Here is a 26,166-nt window from a genome sequence, read left to right as displayed (position 1 = left end):
TAAAAGTGCATATTGTATAGATATATAGGAGAGAGCATGACCAGTCATGATCACTTCTAGGAGGAGGAATTATTTGCTAGAAAGCACTTGTTTAAAGAGTGGGGTGGTGGCTCACGCTTGTGATCCTAGCACTTCCGAGGCTAACTCAGGAACACTGCTGTGAGTTCAAGGCCAGCCTGGTTGGTCTATAGAATGACACAGCATCTCAAAAACTAAATAAAATCTGTTCAGTTCCTTCCAGTGTAAGGTTGACTAATAGCATAGTCTCTTCTTGCCTAAGAAGGTGAACTAGTTAGGGCACTGTTGGAGGCTGACCAGTTAGGACACAGAAGCCAAGGAGGCGGGAGGCCCACCCAGTTCTCCTGTCCTTGCGAGGGAGCACAAGAATCAACTGCAAGCTTAAGTTAGATGGTCAAAATCATGCACACTGAGAACAGTAACTGAAGGACAGTGATTACTAGTAACTCGATATTTTGGTCGAGAGGAAGGACAGCCATTGGTTGCTTTGAAAATATTTTCTAAAATGCCATTTACCCAAAGCTTCTCAGTAAATATAAGCTGACCTGTCATTAAAATTTGTATTCATGTGTTTCTAAAAACTCAGTTCTCTAGAGATTATTACTGAATACAGTAACCATTGTCAAACCAAAGAATATTGGGAAATGAAGGTCAGGGACTCCCTGGTTCTAGGATTTATCTAGCATGGAGATGCTCTGGGTAGCATCAGGAAACATTACTATGGAGGCTTACTCTACTGTTAATTTTTTAAATTATTCTATTTTGAGACTAGCATGTCACTAGGTAACCCAAGTTGGCCTTGAACTCATGACCTTCATACTTCTGTCTCTGAGTACTGGGATTACAGTTGTGTGCCCTCAGAAGCTTGCACTTTAATTCATATCCCTCTAGTATCTCAGCAAAAGCAATTTCAACATTTTCTAAAGTTTATACAACTTTTAAATAGTAAGGGTCCATTAAGAAGACATGAACATGGCTAAGAGAAGAGCAAGAGCTCACATCACACTGGGCAGGCATTCCTGCCAAAATGCTGAGTACACAGTGCAGACTGTCAGGAAGAGAAATCACTACAGACATTGCTTCTAAACTAATAAAAATATGGAAATACTTTGACAATACTGACAGTCACGCATTCAAAACCATTTAAGAGTGTATAAAGTAGCCAGGTGGTGATGGTGCACATCTTTAATCCCAGCACTCGGGAGGCAGAGGCAGGTGGATCCCTGTGAGTTCAAGGCCAGCCTGGTCTACAGAGCGAGATCCAGGACAGGCACCAAAACTACATAGAGAAACTTTGTTTTAAAAAAATGTACAAAGTAAAGTAAACATATTATCTCATCCTTGTCCTGGAACTCAAGCTAAATTTCCACACAACGGAGTGACTCAGAACAATAAAAATTATTTCCATGGACAAAGTGGTCTTTATACAGTAAATACTCCAGTGACTTCTTTTAACAGGAAGGTGAATTGTCATATCATACAAACTGGAGCAAAACAACATTTACCATGACTTGGGAGACTCTGAACCCGGGCGCTCACACACACGTTCACTCCTGATGTCAGCTTTAGTGTGTGTGGAAAACTCACTGAGTGTAACCAGCGAGGGCATGAGAACCAGGCCCCGGTTTCCCTGTTTCTATTGCTGACATTGCTGCTTCTGGTAATTGCTGTTTCAGTAACCGGGAATTCAGTAGCAACACAGATTCTGCTCGGAAAAGCTCATCTGTAACCAGGATGCATCTCAACTGAGGAACTTTATTCAAACTCTGAAGGGTTCAAGGACAGAGACAAGCTGGGCACCACCATCGCACACTGGTTTCCCAAACACTCCCTGCCTGTCGTCTTTCAAGTCCTCTGTCGTTCAAAAGTGAAGTTTTATTTTCTCCTGCTTTTGAAAAGCGATCAGTCAGAATCATGTACTAAGACATATTTTTCCCCTTTGAAAACTCTGAGTACATGTGTAGAGTTAAGAAGTTATTGGATATTTATGAAGATAATTCTAAAGGAAAAGTGATTTTAGAGGATAAAACATTGTGGTTTCTTAAAAGTGAAGCCAGGTACACTGACATTACAGTAAACCTGAATTTTGAGTAAGGGAAGCACCTTTTAATGGGAGGGAGGGCTGGGAGACGGGAGGAGGGAGGAGGTGGGGTCTGTGGGTAGTATGTAGAGTGAGTAGAAAATTTCTTAATAAAGAGAAATGGGGAAAAATTCTCAGTTGCTGTTTTATCACCATTACTGGGATGCACATTGACATCTACATCATAATGTGGATGACATCAGATTGCTTTCAGAGACAAATGTATGAAGAAGAGTTTAAGAAAACTGAAATATGACACAGACAGTTTTGAGAGGCATCAAGTTGGGGATGTTAACACCGGGGAGGTTTCTAACAAAACAGAAAGCTGAGCCCTGCAGGCTGTCCTTTGAGAACGGAGTGCTCCTGGCGTAGAGTCCCAGGGAAGCACCCATAGTCTCCTACAACAGGCCCAACACTGCCCTGGCACAGCCTGGAGCAAGCCAGCTATCCAGGCCATTAGACCATTAAGTGTAATGACAGACAGGGAACTTTGACAGCTATAGATCCAAGCATGAACCTCCCAAAACTCTGCTTGATTCTTGATACACAGACATGGCTAATGTCGATCTAATTTACATTCGGGAGGGGAGAGGAAAAAAAAAGCAACCAACTCTCCCAGACACTAGCTCAGAGAAGTCATCAGAGGCAACAGTGTTGATTCCACAGGTTGAAATGAATGGACCCCGCTAGCACATGAGTCAGAAATCAAAAGGAAAATCAGAGAAACCTTAGCTTATGATCCGACTCTACTCAAAAGACTGGCAAGTACTTCCTAAAAACAATTCATTTTATTAGATTTATTATATATACAGTGGTGTGTCTGCCTGTATGCCAGAAGAGGGCATCAGATCTCATTATAGAGGCTTGAGCCACCATGTGGTTGCTGGGAATTGAACTCAGGACCTCGAGGAAGAACCGCCAGTGTTCTTAACCTCTGGGCCATCTCTCCAACAACCCCTGACAAGTGCTTTGAGTCACTAAGTCACCTCTTTTGTCTGGGTTAATGCGCATTCTGAACCTCTGTCTGATCATCTTTAAAGTGGGTTTTTATTCATGTTACCACCAACTTCTTAAGCTCCCCCTGACCACTAAACTCAGGTAAAGCTCCTACCACACAGAACTGTAATTACACAATAAATATCAAATATAACTTCTGCTGTCTTGGTGAAGTACCAGCCTGTGTGTACATGGTGACAGACACTTGGGCTGCAAATCTGACCCACGAGCAAAAAAGCTGCTGCTTTTCCTAAAATTCAGACAAATTTCTGTGTTTTACAACTGTGCGATAGATTCCATCTGGGTTCCCAAAAATAAAGCAGATTTTATTTCCTCCCAGCTCCGAAGCTGTGTGATGAGGCCCATTTCTTATAATCTAGTCTTTGAGCTAACCTTCAGCAGGTACCACACTAAGAGGGAGGTGGATGCCCCACAAGACTCAAAGAAGCATCCAAGGCTGGATGCCATGTCTCTTGTCTTAAATCCTAGAACTCTAGAGGCTGACTCAGGGTTATGAAGCAGGAGGATTGTGCGTTTGAGGTCAGTCTAAGCTACCTGTGAAGTTCTAGGCCTGCCAGGGTTACACAGAGATTTCCCCTGACTAAAAACCAACCAACCAACTGCCAACAAAAGAGACTCAATGCTTCAAAACCAACCAACCACCACCACCACCACCACCACCACCACCACCACCACCACCACCACCACCACATCTCCTCAGTAACTTTTCCTGTTGCTGTGCTGAGACATCCCCACCTTAAGCAGCGTCAGGGAGAAAGGACTCAGTTTGTCCCACAGTTGGAGGTTACAGTTTGCCATGGAAGCCACAGCAACAGGACACAGAGGATGCTGTTAACCTCCTGCCATTATACAGCCCTGGATCCAGACCCAGGGAATGGCGCTGCCCTTACATGTGTGTATGAGTGCATGCGTGCATGTGTGCGTTCAGTGTGCATCTTCCCACTTCAGCTAACCTAGTCAGCATAATCCCTCACAGCACCCCAAAACACCCCATCTTGTCACCTACATGACTCTAGATCCTGTCTAGGTCAGTTAACACTGTTCATCACACAACCCCACAAAAGGGCATCAGCCACAAAAACACATCGAGAGTAGGTTAAGGGCACATGGCCACTCTAAATGATCCAATCAGTCTAGAGAGTTCCCTCCCCTTCTCAGTGCCTGGATCCTTTTTTTTTTTTTTTTTTTTTTTTTTTTTTTTTTAACCTTTCTTACCTTCTTCTATGGCTCTCACTCTGGCCCCTCATTTGTCCTGTCACACTGTATCATCATCTTATCTTGCCTCTTCAATTCTCTGGGGGCCCTCAAGGCCTTACCAGGGATTTGAAAACTGCTATGAAGGAGTGATACAACTTGGGATAAATAGCATCTTCAAAGCCTTGGTTTCCTGATCTGTATAGGGGTAATGTTTTCTCTGCCATGAGATTATGTGATTCACAAGTGGGACCATGTATTGGAAGCACCTAGCTCAGTAGCCGGCACACTGAGCTCAGAAACCACAGTCTATGGTATTTTTATTTCACTCTAAATTAACTCATTTATTGGTCTCAATTCTGGCTACATTTCAAAAAGGAAAGAAAAGACACAAATACAGACTTTCATCACCATACAAAATCTTTTAACAGCAACTCTCCTTTTGCCTTAATATAAACAAATCAAACCCCCAAATGTTCCCTAACATAAAGTAAAAACAAATTAAACATAAAACCTCAAGGCTTTGCCCTAGGAAGCTACATTCAGAATAGCTCACCATATGACCGCAACTGATGGCCTGGGTTTTATTTGGCGTCAGTATTTTCTAGAGGACCCTGTGCACAGTTGACTTCTGCTGGGCATTCTTGGCAACATGATTTAGATGGTTTCACTTCTTCATTCTTGATGCTATGGATGGGCTTGAGAGGCATGATGGGCAACTCTGTGCTGTATTCATCCAGAATACATATTAGTCTGTCAGTGGGGCCTCCCTTCTCCCTCACGCTTGATGGACATGACCGTGGACGAGCTGACCAGTCTGTAGCTGGCATATCTACTCCACCCTCAGTCCTGTCCTATGCTGTCTCCAGCAACTTCACATGTTTGTTATACTTTGGATTCAGAATGTCCTGCAAAGGCCTCTGGTTCCCAGATTGTGGTTCTCCTGGGAGGGAATAGAATGCCTAAGAGCTTGGGCTTAGTGGGGAAGGGGAGAGTGTCTCCTGGCACTTTGGGGTGTGCACCCTTGAAGGAGATACTGGGACCTCAGTTCCTTCCTCTTCCTCTGTTTCACATCCCAGCCATGGGGTAAGAAGCCTGTTCAGCACACACTCTTACCACTCCTACACACTCATGCCTGGGTTAAGGCTCCAAATGAACCTGCTGATCCTGGACTGGAACCTCAGAAGCTGTGGTCCAAAATGAACCTTCTCCCTTTACAAGTTGATCATCCCAAGCATTTGCTACAGCCATGGAAAGCTGGACTAACACCACTGTCTTTGGCAGCAGCGGCACAGCTTCCCAGACGGTGAGATGATTCCCTTTTTTCTCTGGTTGCTGATTTTTGTTGTGTCTTTGAACATGAAGTATGACAGCAGGGTAATGCTGAGGAAGCTACTAGAGAAGCTTCTGTCATGCCTTTAAAGCGTCAGGGCACAGTTGGCTTGGGACCTGCTGATGCATTAAAGCCACACTGTGTCATCCGTGGTAACGTGAGAGGCCACATTTTCATTTTTGTATGCCATTTTGATATTCTTTGATAATCGGCACAGTTGTGGCCACTTGGTCTAGTACATTTGGCTACTTTTACGTCAGTGCTTTTTGTCTGTGTCATGGATTCCGGTGCACTTTCCAAACACTGGATGGATACCAACCTCCTTTTATCAGACTACAGAGTTTTTTCTTTTTTAAAAAAGGGCAAAGCCCATACCCAGAAAGTTAAAGTTTTAGTGGGATAGACACATCTTGTGACAATAAAATGAGATTATTGTGTGATGTCTGCAGTTATTCCAAAAGGTAGCAAGGGGAGGCATTAAGATACCTATTTTACACATGCGTTAAACCAAGGCAGTGGGAGATTGACTGACTTCGGAGTCAAAATTTGTGACCCTATTCCCATTGCACAGTCACTGCATTGTGAGAGTGATGTCCCTGGAATCAGGATAGCCCACATTAGCATTTGAACTGAGAATCTGAAGTTCTATACATTTAAGTGAATTTGGCATTATAAGACCATATGCCAAGGGGGGTTTAGATTCTATGATAGTCTTCATACCAGAGATAAATGGAATTTCTGTGTATTTGAACTATAGGATGTTAGGTTACAGAGTGGTTGAGGACATTAAGTAACATGAGTGGAATGTACAAACCACACTAGGAACATTGACTGAGGACAATCCACACATTAACCACTACCCTTCAATTTTGGGATGCCTTAGATTTGTTCAGTGGTGGATTTCTTAGCTTTTCCACATGTGTTCACTAAATTACTAAAACTAACCAAAATTATTAAAACAAAAGATCAAAGACAGGTTTAATACAAAATTCATCCTTCATTCCTAATTGAAGCCACACTGGAATCCTCTTCAACCTTCTACTTTTAGGAGGGAATTCGTAATGATGATCACAAACACACACATCATTGTCCTTATGCCTGGCACCCTCAAGAAGAATGTGTGCTTCATTCAGAAGGTGCTTACAACCTGCTGAGTGTTATGATACCCTAGCATTGTCCCTGTTTGACTGGTGAGGAAACTGAGCAGAGTCCACAGCCTGATGGAGTCACGTATCAAGTACACAAGAGAGCTCAGACAGAAACTTCTAGGGTGCTCTGAAGCTTGTGTCACTAACAAAAATAATCAGGTGAAGCCCCAGAAAAATCAAAATGTCAAGGATGGGGAGACCCTAAGTACTCTCAGAAACGGGGGTTATCTTAACTATTGTTTATTTGGAACAGAATGTGGACTCAGGCATTCCGAAGGTTAAATGGCAGTGGTCCAAACCTGGTGTTGGTTTTTAAAGATCCTGAATTTATAACTTTGCTTTGTTAAGCACCACACCAACTAAACCTAGTAAATTTGGGGAGCTATTACTCCACTTATCAAATTATGAGTGGTTATTTGCACAAAAAAGTTTTTAAGTGATCAACAATGTGTTTTAAACACAACGAAGTTACAAAAAAATAAAAATGAATGAACACACAGAGATACTCCAAACAAGACACTGCAAACATCCCTGAAATAGTATGGTAGGTTTCCAAAGATGAGAAGGGTCTTTACCACATTAGGAAGGAGGCAGGTAGAATTCTAAGACTGCTGCTTTTTATGTCTTCCAATATCCTATGTAAACTTATCCTCTGTGAGTGGAAAAGACCAGTACATGGGGCAGGCCCGCCACCCCATGACAAGCTTACATTGCACAGAACAAGGGAGGATATTCTGAGGATGTAATTTAGATGACCGAACAGTTGATTAAATTAATCAACAGGGAGATTAGCTTGAGTGGCCCTGACCTAATCTGGGGCTCTTAAAAGGGCTTTTCACAGTTAGAGAGAAGTCAGGAAAATGTTGTGATGCTCTCTTCTAAAAAAAGCAAGAGGCTATTTTTAGTTACCATACCATTGCTGGGATAAAATCCCCAACAAAAGCAACCGTATCAGGCTTTTTCTTTTGGGCCACCAACCAGCTCCCAAATCACAACACAGAGACTTCTTATTAGTTTTGAATGCTTGGCCTTAGCTTAGCTCTTATTTTAATCTGTTTCTCTTTACTTACGTTTTGCCTTGGGGCTTTTAACTGGTTTTCTTTCTGTATATCTTACTTTCCTGCTGTCTCCACATCTGGCTGGTGGCTGCCTGACTTCTGGCCCCAGGTGTGTTCCTCTCTTTCTCCTCCTATTTATTCTCTTCGTCTCTCTCTCTCTCCTCCTATTTATTTTCTGCCCACCAGCCCTGCCTATGCCTCGCCTATTGGCCATTCAGCTCTTTATTAGACCAATCAGGTGCCTTAGTCAGGCAAGGTGAAACAGCAACACATCTTTATATAATTAAACAAATGCAGCATAAACAAATGTAACATATGTTTACATTATTAACAAAGGCAGAAGAAGCAAATACAGCACACCTTCACACAGTTAAAGAAATACTCTGCAATATAAACAAATGTAACGCACCTTTACATAGTTAAAATAATATTCCACAACAAGCAACTTAAAGAGGAAGAATTAATTTTTTCTCAAAGTTAGTCTAGTCTAGAGCCCTAGCACATGGGATGGGTGGGTCTTCCCACCTTCATTAACCTGATCTAGAAACTCCTTCACAGACCAGCTCAGAGGTTTGTTTCCATAGTGATTCTAAGTCCCAAGGTTGACCATCAGTGAGGCTGGCCTATGGAAGAGGGCTCTGAGTGGCCTCTAGGAAAACAAAAGAAAAATGAAAACAAACCCCACAATAAGCATCCGAGCAGGGTTGGTGGCCCTACAACTACAAGGAACTAAGTCCTGGTAGCAACTTGAACCAGCTCAGAAGGGGATCAAGTCTCCTGATTGGAAAGAATGTAGTCCTGCTGACACTTGACTGTGGCCTTGTGTGACTGTGAACAAAAATTCCAAATACGCCATGCCTAAACCTCTGACCCCCAAAAACTGAGAAACAGACAGACATGCCTATGCATAAGTAATTTACTATGCAGCAATAGAAAAGGAATACAGGGACCTCTGAGTGTGGGAAGATTTTAGTTAAGCTGTATTTGTAGAGAACCAAGAACTCTTTGGTTAGAAGCAAGAAGAACATATGATTATTTCCAAATTGTTTCTTAGACTATGGAATAGCATTTGTAAGACATTCCTAATAAATTCCCAAGAAAACAATTTTTTATGTTCAGGGAGTCATAGACACACAATTTTTTTAGTCTATAACTCACTGAAATACAGTGAAATTAGAAAACACCTAAAATGAGTTGTGGTATAACCTATGCCCAAAGAAATGAAAATAAGAAAAGTGTGTGTGTGTGTGTGTGTGTGTGTGTGTGTGTGTGTGTGTGTGTGTCTGTCTGTCTGTCTGTCTTCAAAGTGTACCTTGGGTCACCCCAATCCATTTTTACTCATTCAGTTCAGAAATAATGAATGTTTGTTGAGAGGTAGACATCATGATAGATTGTGGCCAGTAACTATTAAAAATAGGTATGGCTCCCTATCTAAAGTTCAGGAAACATACACAATGTCGGAGCTGGAAGATGGGAGAAGTCCTGTGAAATTCTGACTTCTGAACATGGTATGGCTGTTCATATCATACTCATAGCAGCTGTAGTGACAAGATTTGGCTCCTCAAATATTCCAGCATGGAGGGGGGAGAGTCTCATGAGGCCCCATACCTCAGGAGAGCAAGAGGCTGTTAATGGCTGCTGAGGGTGAGAAAGTCATTTTCTTCACTTCTGTAGACACTCTTAAGTTGCCACATGGCAGTGAAATTGTCCCTACCCATGTTCATGCAAGCCACACTAATTAAGTTCAGCGAATCACAAATTGTCCCCAAACAAATTAAACAAAGACATGAATATAGGAGTACAACCTGTTGGGAAGAATTAGCTCAGTGGGTGTGGGAGAGTGATGAGAGAGGACAACCGGCAGAAAAAATGATCAAATTACATTATATGCATGTTTGGAGTTGTCAAATACTAATGATTTTTAATTTAGTAAAATAGATATTGCCCCATCCCAGTCATATACACACCTGCATATATACTTATTTGTATACACACATATACACACATGGTGCCGTTGTGGTGACAAAAATCCAACCACACAAGTCATATATAGTTGGTTGTTATGATAATATCATGTGTGGGATACTTCCTGTTTGAGAAACAAGGCAAGGAAATTTAGACAATGGCTCACTGAGGAAGTGACATTTAAGTTAAGAAATCAAAATGTTTACACTAGGTATTAACCCTTCAGCCTTAGCTAACTCCCAGACTCTAAATAGCTCACCCAAATCTCCAATAAATCAATGAAGGAATTATTATATTAGAAAAACAGCCTGTATAACTGGAAACATTTAATAACTGAGTATTTCAAGTCATCAAAAAGAGTTAAATAAATGTCATTCAATATTCTGATTATTCTGGGAATTCCTCATATTCACAGAACAAGTGATATGTACAACAGTTGTATAAACAGTTCAGTTTCCCTCTTACTGAATCTTTACTAAAAATAACCATTACATGAATAAGCTCTCCTAAAACATTCCCACAGACTTTTAAATATCTGTTACATCTTTCCTCCACTGAGATCTTGGATTTCTAAACTTACTGATTTATTTCTAGTGACAAACACTAAAAATTAATCAGAACATTCAGCATCTCTGTACCTATACTTGTAACATGAGGGGGCAGAGTTTAAGATGAGGTCATTTCCTGTTCTAGATTCTAAGAGTTGTACTCTCAAAACTGCTTTTGGCAGCTGCAAATGTGTACTCGTATTTTCCTCCCACTAAGTTTACTGAAAACAGCCCAGATGGTTATTTATGAGTCAAGTCTTCTGGTGTTTAAGCAAATTCAATCAGAAGCAAGAGGCTGAGCACATGGATAGAGGGAAGATGGGATTAAAGCCAACAGAAAAAGGAGCCCTCAAAGGTGACAGAAGACCTCTGCTGAAACAGGAACTGGATGGATAGAAAGGAAAGTGTGTGAGTGTCAGCCTAACATTAACTGATAACTATATTCTATTTCTGGAGTCGTCCATCACAGTTTCTTCATACCTGTGAATCACCAGCTGACAGATCTTCTATGAGATGGAAAATGAGGTCCTCTTACTTGCTAACCTCTGTGTATTTTCATACATCTACACAACAGACAGACTTCATCAACACTGGGTTCATTCTTTACCCATTTCTCAGGACCAATCTTCTCCAGAGAGGAGGACTTAAGTAGCTCCATTCCAGTACTCTGATACTCAGGATCCAATTACCTTTTCTGCTTAGTCCTCCCCCAGATTACAACCCTGGGTACCACTGTGGTTCTTTCCCCTGGAGTTCTGTGCTACTAAAGCCAGTTCCTTCCCATATGGAGGATTCTGCTTTGTGCCCTGAGGGAATGGAGTCTTTGTCCTAAGACACAGAACTGCAGAAGGCCATCTTCGTCACCAGCCCCTCTTGTCAACTTAGAATCTATGTCAATCAGAACTGAGGAACCTATCCATCAACTGATCACAACTTGGACTCTCTTCTGATTTTAGTAGCACAGATGCTCCATTATTAATTACATGTGAAATTTATTAAGCTCTTTTTGTAAGTGCATGACATTGCACAGCTATCAAGATATCCCTCCAGGTACCTCCCAGTCTAAGTCAATCATGTCAGTCCCATCTCTTTTCCAAGTGACCCAGTTTTGGCTAGTAACAGGAAATCTGTTGTGTAGTTCCTGTAGCCACAGGAAGAAACAAAACCCCTCACCTGCCTTTGGATGTTGTACACATGGATGTGGTGCCTGGAACTGGTACAATGACCAAGCTGTTACAGGGTAGACAGATGGGAAGAACATGCAGCCTCTGACATTGTTGAGGGCTAAATCTACCAGCCTGGGATGTTGCAGTTTTTGTTATATGAGGACTTTTATTTCCTAATCAATTTTATTTGCATTTTCCACTAGCTGTAGCTAACAGCAAAACTTCTCATTCACTTTTATGAAAAATATTGACAAGTAATATCCAAAGAGTTAGTAACAGACCACCACCTAACTAAGAGACACTAACTCTGTGTACAGAAATAATTATTAAAGGGAGATGTTTTCCTTTCTGTAAGTACGTGGCCCACCCGCTGTCACATGGACTATACACTCTGCAAGATGTGATTTCATCTGGTACTGTCTGTTCCCAGTGGCTGATAAGAATGTTGATCAAATGATACTTATAACCGTTCCCCAGAGTAAGCCCACAAACAGCAATCTATGAAACTAAATAAGCCATCGGCAGGATTTTGCCTCCTCAGTTCTGTAGATCAAGTGTAACTGGCAGTTCTGAACGGCAGAATTTCCAGCGGAGAGTCTAGCATTCACCTGTGCATCACAGCACAGATGTGCAGCTGTCTGAGGAGTGGAAGAGGGTAGAGACGTACAAGGAGCCAGAGTACATGGAGGTAAGAAAAACCACTCTGCTACAACAGACCTACTCCTCCCTTCCAGGAGCAGAACAGTTACAATGCTGCACGGCTCCCAGAGCCTTCCATGGCGATGGTCATGCCGAGACCATCTCCTGGAAAAAGGCTCCAAGTGACATTCGGCTTCCCACTTGAAAAGCAAAGAGAACGCCATTGGTCTCAACAGTTCTCTTGACATCTAACATTCACATTCAAGTGTTCCTGTTCCATGTTGACCATAATGCCACAATGCATGTAGTGAGTGCCTAAGAGCCACTGACATTCTGCCTGTGGAAGACAAATAAAATTGTGATCTATCACCAAAAGCCAAATGCAAATAAGAGTCAGCTGCAAGAGGCCTGCACAATTCAGTGACTTTACAATCAGGAAAATGACAAGTGGCTATAATGTTGAGCTAATTTTCCAGAACTCTGAGAACCATGGAAGTTTGCTATACATGCCATCCAAAACAAGCCAACAGATACAGCAGTCAAAATGCCATGGTTTTCTGTGAATTCAGTGAAGTTGCGCCATTTATAACATAAAAGAAAAGAGATCTAAAGTATGGGAAATACCTTGAATTTTAGTCCACAATTAATACATTGTAGGTCTTAAGACGTCCCAGAAGACCCCCCACCCAAGTTTTTAAATATCAAGTTTTTATTTGGGGGGAGTGGAGTACATGTGCATCTCAGAGGACAACTTCCAGGACTTGCTTCTCCCCCTCTATGTGGGTTCCAGGGACTGAACTCGGGTCTTCAGGCATGCACAGTCAGTGTCCTTACTTGCTGTGGCAGCGCGCGCGCGCGCGCACACACACACACACACACACACGCACGCACGCACGCACGCACGCACGCACGCACGCGCACACACACACACACACACACACGCCCACCACACAAAGAAATTTTTTTCTTTTGAATTTTACACTGTAACCCAGTCTGGCCTACAACTCACTGCTGTCCAGTCTGATCTCAAAATCATGGCAATTCTCCTGTCTCAGACTCCTTCCTATGTATTTCTGCTCCTACCTCAATTATAGGCTCCAATCATGGATAATATTCTTTCTGTGTACTCCTCTAACTTCTAGAACAACCTCCCAAGGTAATAAATGGTTTGGACAACGCTCTGTACATGTTTATTGAATGAATAGCTGGACAACTTTGTGAGTTAGACAAAATTTCTAGAAATGTCAATAAAAAACCTTACGCACAAGGTAAAAATATGCAATTTATTAAGCCATGGTACAGTTGTGGAGTGTCATGATGTCTAAGCAACCTTATAACATGTCAAGGGTGAGGAGATTCATTCTATTTCTAAATACTACCCGGTGAGAGAAGTATCTTTCACTTATTTGTTTCAACAATCACAAATCCACCACTTTTTTTTTTCACTCAGTTACCTAGGAATTCTACAAATATTGAGTCATTATTTTAAATATACTTGGTCCTATTATCAGACCAAGAATATATCAAAAAAGAAAAGAACACTGTGTCTATTTTGGTGGGGAAATGGGGGACAGGAAATAAATAATAAACAGAAAAATATCTTAGAGTAGTAAGTACCAGACAGAGATTTAATTCAAGAGATCTCAATATAAAATGAGTGAGAAGTCCGGAAAAGCCTTTCTGAAAATGTGGCTCTTGTGTCGAAGCCAGAATAACCAGAAGGGCCAAGCCTGCTGCCAGCCAATAGACCACTAGGAGCCACGGCAGAGGCTTTCAGGCAGAACAAGCTCACCTTGTCCAAGGTGCAGAGGTAAGCAGTATAAGGCTGAAGTGAGAAGGTGAACACTGTCTGCTGAGCCGTGTCCCTGCCAAGCGGACATGTTGAAAACCATTAGTGCTCCAGAATGTGGCTGTATTTAGACACAGAGTTTTTTTACAAGGGTAATTAGTTTAAAATATAGGCATAAGAACAGGCCCCACTAAAAGGAGGCCATTAGAGTGGGCCTCTACCTCCATGGCTGGTGTTCTCTAAGAAAAAGAATACAGAACACAGTCACAAAGGTACAAAATCGTGCCAGGACAGTAAGAGAAAGTGTCCATTTGCAAGGCAAGGTGAGACACCTCAGAAGAAGCCAGCCTTAGGCTCAGCAGGTAAAGTAGCTGCCACCAAGCTTGTCTGTGACTTGAGTTCAATTTCTAGACTCACATAGTAGAGGGAAAAAACTGACTCCTTCAGTTATCCTCTGATTTGCGCACATACATGTATGCACATACACGTGTGCGTGCGCGCGCGCACGCGCGCACACACACATACACACACACACACACACACACACACACACACACACACACACACAGAGTAAATAAATAAATGAAGAAGGAAAACAAAGAAGAAAAATGAGACAAAGAAGAATCCCAGCAGCACTTTGGGCAGATGCCTTTATTTCAGACTTTTAGTCTCCAGACCTGTGAGGAAATAATTCTCCAGTGATTAAGACCCCCAGACTTTGGTTCTTCCTTCTGACAGGTCTAGAAAATTGGGAGTGTAGCAAGGGGTCAGGCCACAGTAGAGCAGCACATGGGGCTGGAATTTTAAGTGTATAGGAAGCCATTCAAGACCCTGCAGGAGAAGAGTGACATGACCTAGTTTATGAAGATAGCTCTAGGTAGCTGCTTTGTAGAAAATGAACAGGAAGACACAGATGGAAGTGGGAAGTTAGGGGAGAGGCAGCTGCCATGGTCTAAGTGGGAGGAGACAGCGGGAAGTTCATACAACAGTGGGGATGGTGGAGATGAATCAGCGAGCCTGAGTTTGGCCTGTATTTTGAAAGGAGGGTTGACAGGGATTGGTGGATTATTGCTTTGCTGAAACACCACGACCAAGGCAACCTGGGGAGGAAAGGCTTACACTTCATCATCACTGTCCAGCATGGAAGGACGTCAGGATAGGAACTCAAATAGGGCAGGAACCTGGAGGCAGGAGCTGATGCAGAGGCCATGGAGGAGTGCTGCTTACTGGCTTGCGCAGCCTGCTTTCTTATAGAACTCAGGACCAGCCCGAAAATGGCATCACCCCCAATGGAGTGGGCATCAAGGCCCTCCCACATCAATCACTAATTTTAAAAAATGCCCCACAGGCTTGCGTACAGCCCAACTTCTGGAAGTATTTTCTCAATGAGGCTTCCCTCTTGCCCAGTGACTCCTGCTTGTGTCAAGCTGACATAAAACTACTCAGCATAGTGAGTGTGGAGAGATATAAAAATTCTGTTTGGGCCTTGTTGAATCTGAAGTGTTCTCTATTCAAATGGAGAGATGTCAACAAATCTGAATGTGCTGGTCTGGGCTTGTGTGAGGATAATTGTCAGCCTGGGAAAGAAAAAAGATGGGTGTGAATGATATGCAAATGTACTACCAACCAAGAGAAGGGAAGAAGTAGATTGTGATCTGCAAGGAGTCAGAAACCTGCCTTATCCAAGCCTTTCAATGGTTAAAGTCCAGGGAACAGACCACGCAGGCATCGCTCATTCATTGCAGAGGCCCTTGTAGGCATCGCTCATTCATTGCAGAGGCCCTTGTAGGCATCGCTCATTCATTGCAGAGGCCCTTGTAGGCATCGCTCATTCATTGCAGAGGCCCTTGTAGGCATCACTCATTCATGCAGAGGCCCTTGTAGGCATTGCTCATTCACTGCCTTTGTGGAGAGTGGTGGCTGCTGGTAGCAGTGCTGGGAAAAATTCCCCCTTGGCAGGAAGGGCTACTTACTGCATACTCATTCTGATTGTGCAGACAGGATCTAGATCAGTGGTTCTAAACTTGTGGGTCCCATCAGAAAACCACAGATATTTACATTACGATTTATAACAGTAACAAAATTACAGCTGTGAAGTAGTAACAAAGGAATTTTATGGTTGGGGGTCACCACAACATGAGGAACTGTATTAAAGGGTCTCAGCATTAGGAAGGTGGAGAACCACTAATCTAGATGAAAGGTCTCAAAACACATAAATGGATGGATGATCCTGGACTTTGTGGCAGTAATAGGCATCTTAAGACTGCAGGTGCCACTTGCCAATTGTCTAGATACTTTCTTGTGAAACTCAGTTTTGTAGGTGTGACTGTAACAGGAGCTTAGAAATCAGGAATCTTGTGATCATTTGAGCACGATGCAAGATCAGGTTCACTCAGCAAATCAATTGAGTAGACAAGATGATACAGAGTGTGCCAATTTCTTTTTTTCCTTCCTTCCCTCCTTTCCTTCCTTCCTTCCTTCCTTCCTTCCTTCCTTCCTTCCTTCCTTCCTTCCTTCCTTCCTTCCTTCCTTCCCTCCTTCCTTGTAGCAAGAATCTTAAAGAGTCTTATTAATAAAATCAAACCTGAGGCCAGGTATTGGGGTGAATGCTGGAAGATCAGGGAAGCAGAACAAGCCACAGCTACCTCACCTTGCCAGATCCTCAGCTGTTTCCTCAAACTGGAAGCTTCTGAGTCCTCATCCAGAATGGATCTCAGCTGAACTGCTGCTCAAAAGCCTAAAAGCTTAATCAGAAAAATGCTTCTAGTTTCTGGTCCTCACCCCTTATATTCCTTTCTGCTTTCTTGCATCACTCCCTGGGATCAAAGGCTCACTTCTTGGGATTAAAGACGTGTGTCATCATGCCTGGCTGTTTCCAATATGGCCTTTAACTCACAGAGATCCAGATGGATTTCTTCCTCTGGAATGCTAGGATTAAAGGTGTGTGCTACCACTGCCTATCCTCTAAGTTTAATATTGTGGCTGTTCTATTCTCTGTCCCCAGGTAAGTTTATTAGAGTGCACAATATTTCGGGGAACACAATGCCACCACCCTTCCTTCCTTTCTTTCTTCCTTCCTTCCTTGAAAGGGTTTCTCTGTGTTGCCCTGGCTATCCTGGAACTTGATTTGTAGACCAGGCAGGACTCGAATTCACAGAGATCTGCCTGGCTCTGTCTCCCAAGTGCTGGGATTAAAGGCGTGCACCACCACCGCTGGTATTAGGTTAGAACTTTCTTATTTAGACAAAAGGGGGAGATGTAGTGGATAGCTATCCCAGCATTGGCCTGGAAGTTCCAACCCCCATTGAGGCTTCGGTAATGGTCACGCCCACAAGGCAGGCAGAGGAGGGAGCGGAAGACCCAGGATTGGGAGGAGGTCTCTCTCTCTTGGTTCTGGGACGCTGGACGCAGGAGGTAGACCGAGCAGAGTTCTCCAGAGAACACCGCTGGACTGCGCCATACCTTTGCCAGACCCTGCAACCTATCCCTTCATTTGTAAGTTACCCCACAAAATAAACCTCCCTTTTAACTATGTGGAGTGGCCTTAATAATTTCACCAATACCACCTAGCTTAGGATGCATAGCTTTCTAACACATTGCTAAAATTCTGGATCAATTGGTCTAAATTATAGTCACACCCTACAGCGGCCGTGGATGAAATGAATGCTTGCTGTGCTGAGAAACAGCCTTTGAAAAGTATTTATTTAATTAATGTGTATATGTCTGTGCCCACATGAGTATCTGTGTGCCATGTGCATGCAGTGCCCACAGAAGCCAGAAAGGATGTCAGACCCCTAAATCTGGAGTTATAGACTGTTGTGAGCTGCCATGTGGGTGCTGAGAATTGAATCTTGGCCTGCTGAAAGAGCTGCTGGTACTTTTAAACTCTACACCATCTCTCCAGCTCTGTAAGGTTCTTGACTAAGAAATCCTTCATTAGAATATTCTCTGTAACTACTGTATACATTTTAAAAAGGGAGGGGGTATTTGAATATTTTAAAAATTCTGTACTTGTTAGTTTTTTTTTTTTTTACAAACCTTTACAAGGTCCGTGAGCTGATGCTTTTGAGTGCCCAGGGGCTGAAAATGCTCTGCAGGATGGTTTTGGGAGGGTGGGATTGTTTATTTATTTATTTTTAGAATATTGGTATTTACTTTTTTTCTTCCTAAGCCTGGATCTTCTTTGTGAGCTGCTACTGAAGCTTTCAATAGAGAAGCTATGAAAGGTTCCAGTCAGGGTTATTAGAGTGCACAGTAACTGATTTGAGGAGCTCTGTCTGAGTCCGGGCTGTAGCATAGACACTTGTCTTTAATCATATATTCATAGCTGGTTGAATAATCATAGCTTTATGTGTAACAAGTCAGGGTTTATTTTTAACTCTAGTTGTACAAAGTAGCTAGCTTTGAGGGCTGGGGAAATGGCAAGAGCACTTGCCCTGTATGCACATGCACAAGACCCTTGGCTACACACACACACACACACACACACACACACACACACACACACACGCACACACACACACACAGAGCACTTCAAGAAACTGTCCTTGAAGGTTGTCCATGCTCTAACACCATAGGTAACAAAAACAGTGAATAATTTCTCTTTTCTGTTATCAAATCTGGGCACCCTTAGCTGACTGAGAATGGAAAAATACAATAATATTTTCCTAACAGAAACATTCCAGTCAATGTTTTAGCAAGGAAAACTAATTATTGTTGAACTAAGAAGTTTTGCCTTTCTCAAATTACTTTTGAAAAAATATGATAAGCTTCTTGCCTTTGTAATGCTTTCCCCTGTAGGAAAGAGAAAGCCCTTTAATACCGCCTCCAACTTATCAGTAAATAATAATTTTAAAATAAAACAGCATTTGAGGAAGAGCCACTGAAGATACCACACAGAAGGGACTTGGTGTCTGGCTCTAAGCAATTCTCAGTGCACTGTGACTTTACCACCATCTACATACACTTCTGATGAGGCAGAACATGATGAAATTGATTCCCATAAATGTCACTGCTCCTAGTTATTGTCTCTTTCCTTGAACCAGAGCTGCACTGGCTGGACTCCAGTCTGTCAAGCAGATTTATTGCAGCTCGGATGCATTCCAATTCACAATAGGCATGCGCTCACTGTAAACACAAAGCCTCACACTCCAGCAAGGCAGACAATGTGCTGGCAAAACCCACTCAGCTGAACAGAGCTCCCAGTCTCTGAAGTTTTCAGATGTTTCTTAACTGGATGTAATGCTGTATAGGTTGATCTTCAAGCCTGGAATGAATCCCCAGTGAACAGATTTGTTTATACTTGTCAAAACCAAGTGTGTTTTAGTATTCTGCAAATACACGACTAAAGTATTTCTTATTGGCATTATATAGTTAGGCTGGATGTTCTTGTTGCTTCAGTTTCTCTTGGACAGTAACTCAGAGGTTCTGGAAAGCAGTTAACTGTTTCTAGTCTGCGGGGTACTTGAACACGCAGCCTCCTTAGTAATGGACGCCGAGGATATCTGTGCAGGGAACTGAGGAGGGTCCTGACAAATATCAGGGGGAAAGGAAGAGAAAGCATAAGAGTCAAGAGAAGGTGGACACACTTAACAGCTGGCACATGCAAACACAAGCAGAAAACACCAACCAGGAACGCAACACTGCCAGTTGGCAGAAGGAAAGGAAATGTGCAAAAATAAGAAGAGCTAACGTTGACTGGCAGACAATAGGCAGAGCTTGCTGAGAACTAACTAGGACCAACAGCCTGCACACTGAAAATGGCATTCACTCTCTACAGCTACACAAACCACTGCCCGCTCCCAGGCAGAGCACTCAGCTAGTCAGTGCAGACTTCCGTTATCTTCACATCCAAATACTGTGTGCCTCCAGACACAGGACACTGGACTGCTCGAAGCTATACTGCACGGGCTAGTTTTGTTTGGGTTATTGTCCAAACACCTGTGGCTTACTCCACCCAGGCTATCATTATTGTTTCCATGCATTTCTGGGTTGTTGTCTTAGACTGTCCTGGGAACAACATTAGAAATCTTTGCTGTCACAGTGTGTCAGTGTACACACCATTCAGTGTTAACACTCTGTCATGTAAGTTTGTAGACATTCCTATTAAGTATGCTCATGGGTATACTTTTGGTAACACTACTATTAAATTAAACTGTAAACATGCACATTTTACATTTAAATGAAACAGAGGAGGAATTGAGCTGAGGTGACCTCACCAATCAACATGGCAACAGTGGTAGATTTGGGCTGAGGATCAAAGCAGCCACCACTGCTCAGGGACCCTGCCATCATGGTAGCATCTTTCATCTCTTTTGGTATGGGGCCAGGGCCAGTTTCAAACATCTTTATAGACCTTGTGGGAGCTTGGGCATCCAATTCAACAGTGTCCTCACTGCTGTAGATTTAGGATTTCACTATTTCAGAGTCTCATCTCCTAGTAGCAGCAACATGTCTCCTCCCTCCAAAGTTATCAAATTCATAGAATAGGACCTACGAGACATCTCGGGGAGTGAAGTTACCTGCTGTGCAAACCTGGCGATCAGAAGTCAACAACTGACTTCCAAGAAATGTTCTCTAACCTCTACGCTTGGGCTGTGGCACATCACACACACACACACACACACACACACACACACACACACGTTCACACAACAACAAAAACAATATTTAAATTAGTTGAAAGGCATGGAATTAATATGAAGAGATTTAAAAATAAATCCATGGTATTTAATTTAGGATTAACTTAGATTTTCTGAAAAATTATCTTTGAAAACAGTATTTTGTTGTGAGTGCATGTCAAATGTGAGCAATCTTTCTATACTATATTTTAGAATAATTCAAGACTTAACCTAAGTCAGATTCAGACCTTTATTATGGTTAATGTATTTGGAGAACAACTTTATAAAATATTCATATATTTACAGGAATACTTAAGGATTCATGTAGGATATATACTGAAGTCTGAGAATGCAAAGCTATATCTGAATTCACAGACCCCTTCTACTCTAAATCAGCAAGAGAAAAAAACCACAATTGAAATATTTAGCTACTATGAAAGAAGCTGTCTCAAGATGTCAGTAAGGTGCGATGACATGAGGTTTTTAAGTCTTACATCAAAAGTACAACTGCAAAATAATTAGCCGGACATGCAGAACAGACCCAGAATGTACCTGGCCAACCAGAATCCTCATTATCTTGAAGACACCTGATGCCCCGTAGCACTCAGTTCCTTGTCCACTCTGATTATGTGCCCATGTACCCAGTTTTACAACTAAAGAGGGTTTAAAATTCATGAGGCTTGCTGAAAGCTCAGCCTTCCCATTCTACTCATTCCAAAGAGTATGGGAAAAAGAACAGAACAGACATTTCAGCCAAGGCCATCATTGTGTTTGAACAACCATATTCCATTAAATTGCTAATAAACCTGCTTGGAGATGTTGATCCCGTCTCTCCTACAGCTGCATTCCACGCCTGTCTCCCAACTTGCCCAGTGTCATTCTGGGCAGCATTACTTTCTCTATGCCCTTTATTCCAAGGTTGCCCAGAATTCAAAGCACTTATTCAGTCGGGTTGTAATCCAGTTTAGTATGCTATTAACGGAATTCTTTAGAGCAGATCACGGAAAAAGAAAATCAAACTTATTCTGGGGTCAATGACCAATGTTAAGGGAAACACATACTAAGCCAGTCTGAAGGAAAAGGTCAGGATCCATGAGGTATTAAGGAAAAAAAGAAAAGAAAACACTCATTTCCACAATTTTCCAATATTCCTTAAAAATAAAAACAAGCCCAAGTCTGGAGTGGTAAGATCCTGTCCTCTGAATGAATGGCACCAGGCACTGATATTCACGGAAGTTAGGAGGCACAGACTTCCCTCCATACCTGGGAAGCTTTGCCTCCCTCCCCTCATTTATTCTGGGATTTAGAAGTGAACCTCACAAATATTCTCTTTCTCTCTTTGTTTTTAGCTGCACCAATCTTGACAGTCCCTCCGAGTAAGTATAATATAGAACAGATTAAAGCCATAAGAATGCTTTTCATTAGCATGCCGTTTTCTATTTCTGTTATCAATGTCACATTAAGCCACTGCTGTTTCTAGGGCTTAAGTCTGGGAAAGGCCTGAAGCAGAGTGGATGCCCTGTGGAGGCAGCACCTTTGAAAGAAGGAATACATTACTTACACTGTTTGGTGGCTCTACTGGGTCATCCTCATGCAACAATTAACTGAAAGTGTACTATTTAAAACAGACAACATAAACAGAAAACTAAAGTGAAGGGGATAAATGCCTTCATTTTAAAATACTGTTATCAAATGGCCATTACTTCTTTGTTTCTTTTTCTAACTGTCTTAGAGGTTTGGAAGAAATGTCTTCCCAAACTCTGGGTAGGTACCAAATGCTTGTCTCTCTACCGAGAGTTTCCAATGAATAGAATTGGAGTGGTTTTTCTTTTATGGGGCAACTGGGTTGGAAAAAACTGTCAGTGTACCCCAAATGGTTGTTTATCAGCAAAATCAAGCTGAATGAATATATAATTTGGGCCAGCGAGACGGCTGGTGAAGGTGCTTGCCAGCAAGCCCAGTGACCTGAATTCTATCCCCAAAACCTGTGGTGGGAGAGGACTGACCCACAAGCTGTCCTCTGACCTCCATTACACATACACAGTGGCACACATACAGCCTCACATAAAAAAAGTAATTAAAGTACTTTATAAAGTAGATGTACTTCCTGAATTACTTTATGATTAGGAAAATATTTGGATCAATCTTTTTTTAGAGTGAGCAAGATTATGTATAGTTTCCTCTCTAAAACCCCTTAGTGAGGACACATTAAAAAAAAAAAAAAACCTCAAAAACATGAATAAAGCTTTAGCAGAGGGGAAGTAAATGTTAAAGCAACAATAATATGATTCAACAAAAATAAAAATGAGTAATAGTTCCAATATCAAAAGCCATGGAATTACAGTAATTTCACAATCCTTCAGAAACAGAAAAACCATTCATTACTTTAACAAGTGTTTATTGATTATCTAAGTGTCCAAGCGAGATGTACATATATGTGTAGTAAATTTCTCAACAGGGGAATTAAGTAAAAACACGTAAACACAGCAGATTAAGCTTGAAGAATTGTGAAATGGGACAAATAGGAGATTAATCCTAGTACTCACATAGACTAGGTGACCAGGCTCCAAATTTAGGGAACAGTCTCCAATCACAAGAAGAAAAGCAGAATTAGAACACAGGTGCCCTTTCTTAACCTCATCACCAGATCCGTGATGAACTGGAAATGTCATTGAGAAGAAAAGCCAAGGTTAAGACTACTGACAAGAACTGGATTCTACCCAAAGCATTTGGAAATGAGTAATAAGTTATTATAGACGAACATGTATTTAAAGTGCCTCCTCAAGTTTTTACATTGCCTACCATCTCGCCTACTTCTGACACCAAATGAGGAACTATCTCCCATCTGACCAAACCCAAAGGCCATGGAATAAATGTGGCTTGGCATGTGAAGACAAGAGTGAGGACCACGGTCCACCATGGCATGTTCCAGACAAAACCATTTTGAGAAGTTTCCACAGAATGCAGAATTAATGGTCTAGGTGTTTTCCAACTGCTCTTGACAGGAAGTCTTAAAAATCAACACTATAGCCGGGCAGGGGTGGCACACGCCTTTAAACCCAGCACTCGGGAGGCAGAGCCAGGCGGATCTCTGTGAGTTCGAGGCCAGCCTGGTCTACAGAGTGAGATCCAGGAAAGGGGCAAAGCTACACAGAGAAACCCTGTCTCTAAAAACCAAAAAATAAATAAATAAAATAAAAATTAAGAAAAAAAAAAAACAACACTATTTACAACACTGTCAAGATTTTCCCTAAAAAGACTCTGGGAAAGCAACCTATTTCTTTGATCTCTCTCTCTCTCTCTCTCTCTCTCTCTCTCTCACACACACACACACACACACACACACACACACACACACACACACACACAGAGTCAAAAACACCCTGCACTCTGCTACTTGGAACTTGGAGTATGACTTTTAATTTATCTGGGGATTGAGAATTTGGCTTCCCAGGAAATTTGATAAGCCTTGCCTTGTCACTAATACCTGAAATTATGTCTACCTGTAGACTTGGAAAACACACAGACGGTGACACAGTTTACATTTGATTATAATTTCTCACAGTGGATCACAGTAGATATGTCCTTAAATGAGCAAGAAGCTTTCAGCATTAGAAACTCATATTGGCTTCATAAAGCAATGTCTGTTTCTTATAGTTGACTTACTGTAGTTCATTCCACAATTCCCAAGCATATTCTGTCATATTGGTATTTAGGAAGGACGTAAATGAAAGATAATCTTGCTCGGTATGTATGAGTGGGTGCAAAATTTTGAAAAGTGGAAAATGTTAAAATAAATTAGTGAGGGTGAATGGAATCCACTCTACAGAGGCAAAGCCACAGAGCAGATGAAAGGTGTTGTGTGAGGAGGTCATTTTTAATCCTCCCAAAGCCTCTTCCCAAATATGCCTAATGCAAACCTTTGTGTGTGTACTTAGCACGTCTTGATTAACAGAAAATTTTAGTAATGCAGAGAACTGAACTCCACAATAGTAGCAGAAAATTATCATGTCTATGGAGCCCTTTTTCCTTCTTCAGCAAATGGAAATCCTGGTAAATCCAAGGCTCTATTGCTGCAAATGAAGCAGGTATCTAGACATGTGTTCTGTACCGTCACTAAGCCAAGCACAACTGAAGACTGATAAGGTGGCTGCCATTTATCTGAAACCCTGCAGACATTACACAAGGACAGGTGAAGAATAAGTCACGGTTGAAAATGCAAATTAAACAAGTCTCCAAGGCAAATTTCAAAGAGGTTTATTGCTCTGCCATTCCTAATCTCTCTTCCATTCCTAAATGCAAAAATGTGTTTTAGGCTTCTATGTTGCCATCAGTGTGACAAAATCCCTGGTGAGAAGCAAACTTGTTTCTTTTGTCTCCCATTTGGAGAGTACAGTCCACCCTTGCAGGGGAGTCATGGAGTGGGGACATGGGCAGCTGGTCACGTTGTGTCCACAGTCAGGAAGCAGAGAGAGATGAATGCTCTGGCTCAGCTCAGTTTCTCCTTATTCAGTCTAGAGCCCTGTCCACAAATAGTCCTGCCTCTACTAGCTAAATTTAGGTAACTCCTCACAGGCATGCCCAGAGGCTAACCTCATCTAGATCATTTCTCACAGTCATACCTAGAGGCCAACCTCAGCTAGATAACCCCTCACAGGCACCTCCAGAGACTAACGTCATCTAGATAAGCCCTCACAGGCCCCCCAGAGCTAACCTCATCTAGATAAGCCCTCACAGGCCCCCCAGAGGCTAACCTCATCTAGATAAGCCCTCACAGGCCCCCCAGAGGCTAACCTCATCTAGATAAGCCCTCACAGACACCTCCAGAGGCTAACCTCATCTAGATAACCCCTCACAGGCACCCCCAGAGGCTAACCTCATCTAGATAATCCCTCACAGGCATCTCCAGCGCTTATCTCCTGGGGTGATCTAGATCCCATCAAGTTGACAACCAATCTGAACCATCACAGTCAGAAATGCAGATATCTGAAGGTGTGCTGAGTTTAACTTATTTCTCCATCATCTGTGAGTGAATGACTTCCTTTATGGCTTCTCTGCACTGTAATGATTGACAGCTGGCTGGAGGCTACTTTCGGACAATTATCCAGTCTCATTTCACACAGGAACAAACTGAGGCCCCACTGAACCTCTTGTTCAAATTCACCAGCCAGTTGTATTTCAGAGCTGTCTTCTGCCATTCATAGCATGTGACATACCAGGATTCCACTTATTAAAAGGAATCCCAGGATCTGGGTGTGGTGGTGACTTCTGCAATCCTAGAATTTGGAAGGTGGGGACAGGAGCACCAGGAGTTCAAGATCATCCGTGTCTATGTAGTAAGTTGGAAACTAGTGTAAGCTACATGAGACTTTGTCTCCACAAAACCCAACCAACAGATCTGCTAACCAAGGGTGCCCGCTCTGAGAGCCAGGCACTCATTTACCCTTATTCTTTGTTTCCTACAGCAGAGTGCAACCCTCTCCTCCTTGTGTTCCAGAAATTTCTGTTAGTCAAGACAAATAATGGGATGCCCTTCCCACCCTTTCACAGCACTGTCCTCACCAGCACCAGCTGCTGTAGCTACACTCAGC

The 26,166-nt window shown here is 42.3% G+C and overlaps 1 protein-coding gene across 2 annotated transcripts in view; it reads right to left on the bottom strand.

Moving 5' to 3' along the window:
- The window catches only part of Ddah1 (dimethylarginine dimethylaminohydrolase 1), a 130,967-nt gene that overhangs the window by 35,907 nt on the left and 68,894 nt on the right, over positions 1-26,166 (bottom strand). The window contains exon 1 of one of the 2 annotated variants that reach the window (XM_036191048.1): positions 21,128-21,191. The exons of the other annotated variant lie outside the window; for it this stretch is intronic. Coding sequence (XP_036046941.1) covers positions 21,128-21,148 — 21 coding nt within the window. The 5' untranslated portion in view covers positions 21,149-21,191. Of the gene's footprint in view, positions 1-21,127; positions 21,192-26,166 lie in introns of those variants that run through there. 2 annotated transcript variants of the gene reach the window in all.

Source organism: Onychomys torridus, chromosome 6, assembly GCF_903995425.1.
Source record: "Onychomys torridus chromosome 6, mOncTor1.1, whole genome shotgun sequence".
NCBI lineage: Eukaryota > Metazoa > Chordata > Mammalia > Rodentia > Cricetidae > Onychomys > Onychomys torridus.
Note: the sequence above shows the minus strand (reverse complement) of the source record. Positions and strands in the feature narration are given on the sequence as shown.